Below are 12,408 nucleotides of genomic sequence, written 5' to 3'. Positions count from 1 at the left end.
GCGTATATCCTAAAACCAAACGATGATAATGGAGTAGAAGCCAATGATACAGATTGGTGTCTATGTGGAATAGACGGAAGACCAGTGGATGGTGGTGTTAGAAGCCAATGATACAGATTGGTGTCTATGTGGAGTTGACGGAAGGCCAGTGGATGGTGGTGTTTAGGAGCCAGTATGTACAGACTGGTGTCCAAGTGGGATGGACGAAGACCAGAAGATGGTGGTGATTAGAAGCCAGTATGTACAGACTGGTGTCCAAGTGGAATGGACGAAGACCAGAAGATGGTGGTGATTAGAAGCCAATATGTACAGACTGGTGTCCAAGTGGAATGGACGATGACCAGAAGATGGTGGTGATTAGAAGCCAGTATGTACAGACTGGTGTCCATGTGGGAAGGACGAAGACCAGAAGATGGTGGTGATTAGAAGCCAGTATGTACAGACTGGTGTCCATGAGGGATGGACGAAGACCAAACATGGTGGTGTGAGAACTCAAGTATAGAGTAGCCAACGGAGAAAAATACAATTTTCTAAATTTCTGTGACTGTCAATGCGATCCGGAAATTGGGAACACGTTTGCTCCGATACGCAAACTGCGAACGCGGTCACGTGGGTGTAACAACGGACAGACACACACACAGACACGGCCGTTACAGAACCTCTCCTGGACTACGTCACACGGAGAGGTAAAAAAGACTTAGAAATAAAACTACTACCGCAACAACGCCGAATAGGTCAATTTTAAAACCTAAAAGAAAACGCGTTCTTACAATAACCCCGGGAATAAAAAAGAAAAAATTTAACAAAGGAGAATGGGAGACTTATCGAACAATCAAGAAAAATCCTTAAACGAAATCTATTTCGACGTTTCGCATCCCGCTTCATTTTCGAGTATCGAATCTTTATATAAGGCCGTAAAAGATAAAGGAATTTCGAGAAAAAATGTACGCGAATTTTTAGAAACTTCGGAAGCTTATACTTTACACAAAACTCCTTTAAAAAAATTTCCTAGACGTAAAATACCCGTTTTTAATATAGGCGACAGATTCGAATTGGATTTAGTCGATATGAAAACCTATTCTCAATATAACGATAATTTCAATTATTTATTAATGGGCACAGATTGTTTCTCTAGAAAAGGTTTCATTGTCCCTTTAAAGCGAAAGACGGCCGACGAAGTATTGAAAGGTTTAAAAATTATGTTCTCTCCGGATAAAAGCAATTCGCCTCTCAAAATCTATTTCGATTCGGGTAAAGAGTTTGTTAATTTCAAAGTCAGAAAGTTTCTTAAAGAAAGAAATATTAAATTCGACACGATGACTTCCGAACCTCACCACGCCCCTTTCGTAGAAAGATTCAATAGAACGATTAAAACACGAATGCATAAATATTTCACCCATTATAATACTTACAGATACATCGATCAAATTGATAATTTTCATAACGCCTATAATTCGGCTTATCATTCGAGTATTAAAATGGCTCCGAATAACGTCAACCCTACCAATATTTTAAGAGTTTATAAAAATATTTATAAAAAAGACCAGAAAACGAAGAAAATAATCGTTAAGACTCCCAAATTTCAATTGGGGGATTACGTACGCGTGTCGAAACTGAAATCGGCCTTCGCTAAAGGGTACGAAGGAAACTTTTCGATCGAAGTATTTAAAATTGTCGGAATTTTAAAATCGAGAGTTCCACATTTATATAAATTGCAAGATTTGGAAGGTTCAGATATAAAAGGGTATTTCTACAGTCAACAACTCATTAAATGCTCCAAGCCTCGTAGCTTCAAAATAGAATCTATTCTCAAGAAAAGAAAACGTAAAGGAAAACTAGAATATTTCGTGAAATTTTTAGGTTTACCCAAATCTCAAAATTCTTGGGTGTTAGCCGAAAATGTCGAACAAATCGGGATTTTACCTGACGCTACCGAGTGATTCCTCTGTGGATTTTTTCCCTTCGAACAAAATCTCGTCGTATATTACAAAATTACCTAATCCTATTAATTTAGAAAGTTCCGATAAAAATTGGGATATAGCTTTAGTAGAAATTATATATACAAACAGTTTCTATAACGTTTTAAAAGAAAACGAAAACGAAAAACTCGCGAGGAAAAAAGAAATACATTCAAAAGCTTGCAAACGAAAGAAAGAAAAAATCAAAAACCTCTCCCTTCTAAACGCCTTTTGTTACCACCACCGCCCCTCCTTTACCCGGGGAAGTCGTTGACAGTTCCGAGAAAAAGGATGGGGAAGCGAAAAAGAGAAAAAAAGATCAAGAAGTTGATGAAGAAGAAGTTCACGTTGATAAATACTTCGTGGAGGATATTAGATCTGGAAATTATCAATCTATAGATCATATATTGCAAGTTATTAACAATACCGAAATATGTATTTCGGCATTTATAAAATTAATTCACGATGGAATTAGCGGTCACGTAATAGTAAAACAGAAAAATAAAGAATCTATCGACTCGACGGCTTTTTTAAGTTTAAGTCGTCATTTGGCGGATATTTTAGGATTCGTCGATAATAAAAATATACAGGGCACAAGCCAATATCCGGCGCGTCTTAATTTTCACGTACCTTCCGAATTATATATTTATACGGATATTGTCGAAAACGAAATTGTCGGTAATTCGACAGTGCCTTTATTGAGAATCGTACCCGTGGATTATTATAATAATAAACACGGTTCTACGATCGTCAAAACATTCGATTCCCCTCATTATATCCCCTTATCCAAAAAATATTTCGATACGATAACCATAGATATAAGGAATCATCTTGGACAAATGCCCCATTTCAATTCGGGACTTTGTCTTGTAAATTACACATAAAATGCGTCGAACAGCGGCGATAGAAAATAAAAACCATCAGCCATGTTATTATAATACTTATTACTTAAATCAAGCCCAAACGGATCAAGGGGTTATAAATAGCGTATATCTGGGAAGACCGTTTCAAAGGGGCTATGGGGGACAAACCAGATTTGGTATTGGGGCTATACTGGCCAGATTCGGTAGATACGTCGCCCCTTTTCTAGTGAAAGGAGCAAAGTTTGTTGGAAAACAATTAATAAGAACGTCTCAAAACGTTTTAAGCGACGTAGTTAAAGGCGAAAATCTTAAAGAATCCGTTAAAAGAAGAGCTAACGAAACGTTAGAAAATGTTAGAAAACAATACGGATCTGGTCTTAAAAAAAGAAAAACTACTAAGAAAAAAGATAGCCTAAAGAAGAAGAAGAAGAAGAAGAAGAAGAAGAAGAAGAAGAAGAAGAAGAAAAACACTATAAAACGTCGTGTCAAGAATCATTTGAAATCAGTTGAAAGAAAACTGGCGTTTAAGACGCCACGTGATATTTTCTCCAAATTTTAATTAAATAATAAAAAATTAAAAATGGCTGAAGGAGTTCTTTCGGAATTGGACATACATACAATTCCTCCAACGCAAACGTCTGTCGAAAATATAAAAACTATCGCTGTACAACCTTTAACATCTCTGAAAGGAGATCAACCTATCGAATTTGATTGCCCAGGTACGGGTAACGAATATACCGATACTTCTTTAATAATGTTATACACTCGAAATAAAATAACCGATGAAAATGGTGACGATATAGGCGATACGGATAACGTAGGTCCGGTAAATAATTTCGGACATAGTCAATTTGAAAGAGTAGATTTATACGTCGGAGATTGTCTCGTTACGGCTTCCGCTAATATGTACGCCTTTATATCTACTATAACGACTTACGGTTCCGACGCTATGAACTCTCATTTACAAACGGCTATGTTTTATAAAGATACTGCCAGGAAAATGGATTCTCTAACGGAAAACCAAGGATACCTAAAAAGAAAATAGTTTTGCGCGAAATCATAAGAATTCGAAACATATTTCGCTCTTTGTTCGGATTTTTGTAACGTTTCAAAACTCTTAATTAATGGTGTAGGGTTAAGATTGAAACTTTATAGAGCCAAATCTTCGTTTTGTTTAATGGGGCCTGACGGAAAAGTGTATAAAAACGAAATAGTCGAAGCTATTCTGTACGTTCCTAAAGTTCAAGTCGCTCCTAAAATATTATTGGCACACGAGCACGCCTTAAGTGTCAAAGCGGCTCAATACGCTTTCACTCGCACCGAAACGAAAGTTTTCACAATTTCTCCTAACATATTAACTACTTCTATCGAAAATATATATTTAGGACCCAACCCTAATAGGTCTTTAGTATGTTTCGTAGATCACGAGGCGTATAATGGCTCTTTCTCGAAAAACCCTTTAAATTTTGAAACTTTCGGACTTAATTATATAGCGTTTTTTGCAAACTCTGAACAAATACCTTCCAAACCTTTAAGACCTGACTTTGACAAGGGGCTGTACGTACGATCTTACTATACTCTTTTCAGCGGCTCTGACACACACTATAGTGACCAAGGAGTAAACATTAGTTTCGAAGAATTTGCAGCTGGTTACGCCATATTCTGCTTCGATTTAAGTCAAGATAATTCCGCTAGTCAAACAAATCATTGGAACCTTGTTCGACAAGGGCAGCTGAGACTAGAACTAGGATTTAAAAAGGCTCTCGCGAAAACACTCAGTTGTATCGTATTTTCGGAATTCCAATCTTTGCTAGAAATTGACAAGAATAGAAACGTCTCTATTGTTAGTTAAACACAATGAATGCCCAAGAAATAACGACTATTTTAAAGAATTATAAACATTTCAAAGGGGTTTACCCTAGTGACATGTTACCGAAAATAATAGAAAATTACCCTTCATCGGTAATAGTAAATTTAGATCCTAAAAGGGCTAAAGGCCTTCATTGGATTGCTATATACTTTGACGGACGTAAACACGCCTACTACTTCGATTCACTAGCTATTGGGAATGTAGTACCATCAATCAGGATATTTATCAAAACGAATTCTTCTAAATGGTCTTATAACAAAAGAAGACTACAATCCTTATCAAGTTCATCTTGCGGACCCTTTTGCATCGCCTATATTTTACATAGATCTAAGAAAAAAAGTTCCGCCTCTTTCATGAAAAAATTCAAGAAAGATCCTTTGAAAAACGAATTTATTATATCCAAAATGTTTAAAAGCATTATTTCTACCAAACCAAAAGATGTTCGACAGTAATTACTATAGTTGACAGGGTATTATTAGCATTAATCTTCGCGCCACTTTTGTTTTCTCGGGGTAGTATAAATAGGACCTATCCCTATTGGGACTATTCGTACTCTTCAACTAGAACTACCCTGGTACGGATCTTCATTTTTTCTCCGACAATATGTCTAAATCAGTCGTGGTAGAATTCGACTATCTTTTGGGAAAAACTAAAGAAAATAAGCGTCCGTCGTTTATACCTAAAGAATTGGCCATCGCTACCGTAGAATCAACACCCTCCGTCATTTCATGGACCTTCAAATCGCCGTACGATGAATACCACGTAGATCCCGATAACCGAAGAACCAATTTTTATACTACCCGATACATCCACGGCATTTCTTTCCGAGATGGTGACGTACCTTCCCATAGACTATCGGCATGCTTTAATTACGCAACGCGAGACGTTGCCACCTATTTTTCTAAAGGAAAAGAAAAATGCGCTTTTTTAGAAGAAAAGTTTAATATTAAAGACGTTATTGATTTAAACGAAATTGGTTGCCCTAAGGCAACGGAAATTGAGGATGAGCCCCCCGTTAAATGTTTATTCCCCCATCGATTTCTCTCCCATCGCTCAAAACCGTGCGCTTTTGAGAGAAGCGCACTATTTGCTTCGTATTTGTATAAAACAAAGAAAATATTAACTTTTAAATTTTATTTTTAATTGTTTCATTCGTAATTATTTTGTAAAACTTTTAAATTTTATTTTTAAATTTTCATTCTTAATTATTTTGTATTTTTATTTTATTGTAATTAAATATTTTTTAAATGTATATATCGATCTTATTTATTTTGACGTCATACACCTTTTTTTTAACTTCCTATAAATATCTCAACATCGTCGACAAATTTCTCATTTACGATTTAGACTCTCCAATATGAACTACGAAATTCAAAGATATCACAGTTTTTGTCATTTTCCTTTCCCCGAAATTGATAAAGGAACTTTAGCTAGAGCGGGCTTTTATTATTTACATTATGGTGATCATGTACGTTGTTTTCATTGTAACGGTATTTTAAATAACTGGATGAAAATCTCCGACCCTTTCGAAGAACATTGGAAACAATTTCCTACTTGTAAATTTATAAAAGGATATCCTACAAATAACATACCGAGAATACCCGATGTACCCGATATTATACGTCTTAAATCTTTTAAAACCTGTCATGATTTAACTAAAATAGAAGAAGAAAAATACATAAACTAAAAATTATGGTTAAATTTAATAATGTTATAAAAATATATCATATTCCCCACGAAGATCGAAGAAATTATTTTTTAATAGGTAAATTAAGATTTAAACATAGAATACATCAAATAAATTTATTATTAGAACCTTTACTTATTAAAAGAGCCAACGAAAACACTTACATCACCCCCTCACCCCCCTTCCCGATCAATAATTATATAAAAGAGAATTCGAACGCTTTCGAATCAACATTCGCTAGTTTACAACCGAACGAGCAACATCACGCCAAAATGTCTTCCGAAATTTCTAATAAAAGACCTATCGAAAACCCTGAATCTACCGTAACTAAAAGAAAGAAGATGGAAGGACGTCTTAAGAAACTTAATTCGAAATTTCATCTTAGTAAAACGCTTTATCTTACATTCTGTCTCGTCGATGATATGGAAATTGAACTTTTTCTTAGAAGAAAAACTAATCTTAAAGGATTTCCTTTACCTCTCGAAACCTGGAAACATTTTATGGACAAATGGAATGATATATATATCAATTAGTAACTTCGAATCCTGATAAAAAATCTAAAGAATTTACCATTTTAGAGGATAAGACGAATCAGAGTTATATTAAACTTCACGCGTCTTTAGACGGAATAATTTTTACTTTTCAAGATATCGAAGACTTTAATTTTAAAATATCACCCAAAGAAGTCCTAACTTTAAACAGACAAATACCTAAAATAACGAAACATTTAGAACTTTTAAAGGCTAATACTTTATCTCTGGAATGCATGATTGAAACTGTATACGATATTCTTTTCAAACTTAACAAATATTTATTCGAAGACGAACCGTACATACGTATTCTCGAATCATTCTACGAAAACTTCGATGAATTAATTAATTATATTATGAATTATATTACTCCTACTGAAATCATTCTTAAATTTAAAGAAAACCTAGAAAAGAAAAAGTGCATGTGCACTTTAAAACCATTTAATCTTTATAACTTAATAATTTCCCAACAAAAATATTTTAAAACTAGATTGGAAAAAGATTTGTAAAATCTTGTAAAAATAAAATTTTTAAAAAACATATATTAGGGTCTTGGTCATCTTGTTTTCCTACTACAACGTACCCTTTTAAATAAGATCCGAAAAGAACAAATCTGAGCTTAAAGAGGACCCCTCTCGACTCGAAGAAATTCTTCTTTTTTCCCTCAAATAAGGTTGACCATACCGACATCTAGCGGTGAAAAAAATATCTTTCCCTATAAACCCAAAAAGAGTTTCGCCTCTCTAAAACATATATTTTACCTGTAATACCAAATGGGGGGAGGGGGTTGAAAATATGGTCGTCGAGGTTCCCTATAAACCCCAAAAAAGATTTTCCCTATAATACCAAATGGGGGTCGGCAAAGGGGGGTCGCAGAAAAAGAGGACAAAAATGGGGGGAGGGGAGGGGGTGGAGTTTTCCCTATAATACCAAAGGGGGTCGGCAAGGGGGGTCGCAGGGGAGATCCATTCCCTGTACTGCCGTATTATTCTCTCGGGTAATTAAGCTAGATTGCCGACGGCGGGTAATTAACCTAGATTACCGATGGCGGGTAATTAAGCTAGATTACCGATAGTGGGAAATTAAGCTAGATTACCGATGGCGGGTAATTTTGCTAGATTACTGATTGCGGGTAATTAAGCTAGATTACCGATGGCGGGCAATTATGCTAGATTACCGGTGGCGGGCAATTAAGCTAAATTACCGGTGGCGGGTAATTAAGCTAAATTACCGGTGGCGGGTAATTAAGCTAAATTACCGGTGGCGGGTAATTAATCTTGATTACCGTTGGCGCCTAATTAAGCTAGATTACCGATGGCGGGTAATTAAGCTAGATTACCGATGGCGGGTAATTAAGCTATATTACCGATGGCGGGTAATTAAGCTAGATTACCGATTGCGGGTAATTAAGCTAGATTACCGATTGCGGGTAATTAAGCTAGACTGCCGATAAGCATATGACTTGTGTTGGTGCACAATTCTTTGTCATCTGATGGTGCTCAGATCTTTGGAATGCTCAGGTCTACTTAATCTTTTTGCGGTATAACTACCGCTTGCTCTGTGATTTGAATGTGTAAATGACGGGAAAGAAATTTTTGTTTGACTGGACGTTGATTGTCAAGTCAAGCAGTGAGGTTTGAAGTTCTGTAATAGATAATTGGTCAGTTCAAAAGCTTTAACTAATGTAAGTGCAACGCCCTCAAACGTTTTCTCTCCTAAGGTTTCTAAACTATTTTAATTAATATTAAGACTGAAGTAACAGATATTAATAAAAACTGTCTTTGTAGACAAAGACGGGAAAAAGTAAGAGATAAGTGTAGAAAATTAAATGCCTGAAGTTACAGATATTAAATTTTCACTTTTGAACACATGATTATAAATCATCAATTATTTGAAAAAAATTCTTATCTTAGTTTTTTTCACCAAAATTTCATATGCGGAAAAATTTTTTAACATTATTAACCCTAGTATTTTGCTCCCAATCAAGAATTTTTTTAAAGGATACTAGCTTGATACTACGTTTTACCAGGGAGGAGAGACTGGCATGGTCTTTAAGAAGGTTCAAATACTTTCATATCTGAAAAAATTGAGATTTACGAGTTTAATTTTTATATTTTTAAATGAGAAATATTGCGAAGCGGAAAGTAACATAGGCAGTTTTATTGTGATGTTGATATTAGTGTCGAAAAGATTTGTAGATTGATCGTGATCTTTAGAGAGCTATACATTACGTCAATTTTTGAAACTTGGAAAACTTTGAAGTTAACGAACACTTCTTGTTTTAATACGCTTTTTACTTTATCAGCTATTAACGTTTTTCTGTTCATTTTATTCTCCTTATAGGGCTCAACCTAATTGGAATATTTGAGAGAAAAATGGAAAACGCCTATTATTTTTCAAAAGATGAATTATTGTGTCATATTAAAATATTTTTACTTAAGTAATTTTGGTGAAAAAAACTAAGATAAGAATTTTTTCAAATAATTGATGTTTTATAATCATGTGTTCAAAAGTGAAAATTTAAATATCTTTAACTTCAGGCACTTAATTTTCTACACTTATCTCTTACTTTTTCCCGTCTTTGTCTACAAAGACAATTTTTATTGATAAATAATGTATATATCCATCTGTTTCATTTCGCACCTGGGTTATCGATCATTTTTATGATATCTTTAGGGCTGTGCGAATAGTACTTTTTAAGGTATTCGTCGAATACCAAATAGCACTGTTTTTGGGAGCCATCTCTCGGCTCGGAATAGGAAAATGACCAAATAATTTGACCAAATAGTGTGAAGTTCAAAAATTCGACCAAATTTAAATTTCTATAAAACTATTCTAAGAAATTTCAAATTTATAAATAATATGACACGGAAAGGTACTTTTGAACAGCTGAAAACTTATTTTTGAACGAATCAAAGGTTTTATTTTAATCAAAATTAGATTAGTTGTCAATATATCCCTACTCGCTTTGCAATGTATGACCTCTTCCATGATACTATATTTTTTAATAGGTATACTATAGTGACATATTATTAGGAAGTTCAATATAGTTAGCGATAATGATTTATCCTTGTCTATGAACTTCTAAAGACTGAGTGGCTGATTCCAGCTATAGCCTCCTAGATCACGCGACTCGGTGAACGCGGGTAATACTTAACAGTAGCCACGTCAGAATTTTAAGGCTGTGTCTGCCGAGTCGCGTCATCTATGAGGCCACGGTCCAGCGGACTCTATCACAGCGCCCATAGGGATAGGAGCATAACATTTATGTTTATATCTCTATGACAGCGCCCTCAAATTCACAAAATCAACAGAAAAATTCAAAAACTGGTTGCGAATACCAAATAATTTGGTCAATAGACTGTTAAAAACATTCACTTTCAAATTGTTTTATCCGCTATAGAATAGTCGGTTTTTCGAAGCTCATTATTTGGTACTCTAGAATTTTGAAAATCATTATTCGATTCGTCGGTGCGAATAGTAAACGCCAATTTTGACCAAATTATTTGGTCCGACCAAATAGTAACGAATAGTCTGCACGGCCCTAGATATCTTTGAAGAGTAAGGAAAGTGGTCATTTTACTCATAGACAGTCTAATGGGATAAAAAAGCGCGTACAAAAAAGGACCAAAGCCTTTCAACTGAAATAAATAATATAATATTAAATATTGGTAAACCCTTTCATTTGATGTTAAATCGGTTTAGGATCATTTACTGAAGTTATGAAGACAGTATAGTAAGCCAAAAGACTCTACAATTTCCCCTGAGCGTTAAACATGAGACTTAATGAATGTTTAGTGAATTCTTTAATTGAATTTAACTCGGTGTTAAATTATACTCGCTGAAATATAATTAATTTTTACAACGTTGTGTTTGATGCCCCCAATCAAGTTTTTCTTATTTCCCAATATAATAATATAAGTACTTGTACAAATCAAAAATTTAATATAATATACACTATAAGAGAGATCAATAAATCTTACAATATTTAAGAGTCTATTCAAGTGAATTTGAAAAAAACTGGGCGAATCATGTCGTCTACCACAAGAACGAGAACAGTGTTACTGATGGTTTCTAGTGTCAATGAGATCCTAGCAGAAATGAAACCAAACACCCAGCGATTCAAATTGAATAAGTTTCGTTTAAACAGTATAGTTTACTTAGTGTGCATCGTGTTTTGCATCAGGCAGTTGGTTTCGTTCATGGCTAACTTCTTTGCATATGAAACGGCCGTTGATGCTGAAGTACTGATACAAAGGATACCAAACCTTCCAGCCATAACCGTTTGCTACAATTCAGCGTAAGTAACAATTTTTATTTCAAATGTGTCAAGAAGTTTGTGCATGTTCAATTAGCTGCGTTGGGCTGTGGAACTCTTAAAACTCAACGTAACTCCTTGGATCTAATCGATTTTTTAAAATATTAAGTAATCCCACCCATAGTTAACTATACATGTGTACAAAGTATCATTTCTACACGAGGCCACAGTCGTTTACTATTCCTGTCCCTTTGAAACCGATTGACATTTTTTACTTACCGAAGGGATATACTCTTCTGACGGGCTTGTATCCATTCGCTCTATTAACATAATCGGTTTATAGTCATTTGATCAGACCAATATAGTATGTTTTGTTGGCTCCAATAACCGTAAATGTTAAAAAAAATGGGTAAATTTTCTATTTAAAACTTGTTTACAAAAAGAAATGATACTTCATGGATTTTATATTTTACTTTAATTAAAAATAATTTAAAATAAAGAAAAATATAAAATTCATGAAGTAGCACTTTTTATAAAAAAAGTATTAATAGCTCCAATGAGCACAAAGGTTTTTAGCCCTTGTACTTTAATAGAAACATGAAAAAAATTAATTATGAAAACGATTACAATCCTCCTAGGCGTCTATTGGTAACACTTTAATCCCACAGCACATTATGGATCTGTAGTTGAATTGTTATAACAACTCCATACTATAATCCTCCACACTCTAATCCTACCTTACTTCAACACTTCTTTTCTGCTACATTTCTTAAATGATGGTTTGAGTGGAGTACTACAGATTTTTAAAAAACAAAATATCAAAATACAAAAGACTGTTTGGCCTCATACCTCTTCCGAAAATGACAAACGCAATAACGCATACTTTATTTTACTGGTCTGATTTTCAGCATTTTATTGAGGATTCTGTGCTACAAGAGAAAATATTTATGCGGCGAAACTGTAAGTTCAGGTTATCGGATATATGTTTCGCAATTCTTCAACTTATTTAACATTTTCCTAGGATTCCAACGTGCTAAAGAGTGATGACGCTCTAGCTTTCATGACGGAAAACCTTTTAGAGACCGTAACTTCAAGATTAAAAATGATACTTATATACCAATTGACCGTTGTAGAAGGTATGTCATCTCATGGACTAAGCTAATTTAATTTCACGTTTCAGGTTATTGATCTTATATATATTTGAGAAAGTGATTTGTTGTTTGTTTGTTTTTTCTTTATGCA

General features: G+C 34.5%; 3 protein-coding genes across 3 annotated transcripts; all 3 read left to right on the top strand.

The window, feature by feature from the left end:
• The first annotated feature begins 812 nt into the window (after positions 1-812).
• Positions 813-1,940, top strand: LOC149682687 (uncharacterized). Its single transcript, XM_089834353.1, has one exon. The coding sequence runs from the start codon at positions 813-815 to the stop codon at positions 1,938-1,940; it is 1,128 nt and encodes a 375-aa protein (XP_089690479.1).
• Positions 1,941-3,401: 1,461 nt separating this feature from the next.
• On the top strand, positions 3,402-3,866 carry LOC149682686 (uncharacterized). The gene has a single exon (XM_089834352.1). It carries the CDS (start codon positions 3,402-3,404, stop codon positions 3,864-3,866), a length of 465 nt encoding a protein of 154 aa, XP_089690478.1.
• Positions 3,867-3,998: 132 nt separating this feature from the next.
• Positions 3,999-4,673, top strand: LOC149682685 (uncharacterized protein F54H12.2-like). Its single transcript, XM_089834351.1, has one exon. It carries the CDS (start codon positions 3,999-4,001, stop codon positions 4,671-4,673), a length of 675 nt encoding a protein of 224 aa, XP_089690477.1.
• Positions 4,674-12,408: the final 7,735 nt, after the last annotated feature.

This window comes from Phalangium opilio, unplaced genomic scaffold (assembly GCF_054372755.1).
Source record: "Phalangium opilio isolate 3A_F unplaced genomic scaffold, DU_Popi_V2 ptg000038l_1, whole genome shotgun sequence".
In the NCBI taxonomy this organism is placed as follows: domain Eukaryota; kingdom Metazoa; phylum Arthropoda; class Arachnida; order Opiliones; family Phalangiidae; genus Phalangium; species Phalangium opilio.
This window is presented reverse-complemented; position numbering and strand designations above follow the sequence as displayed.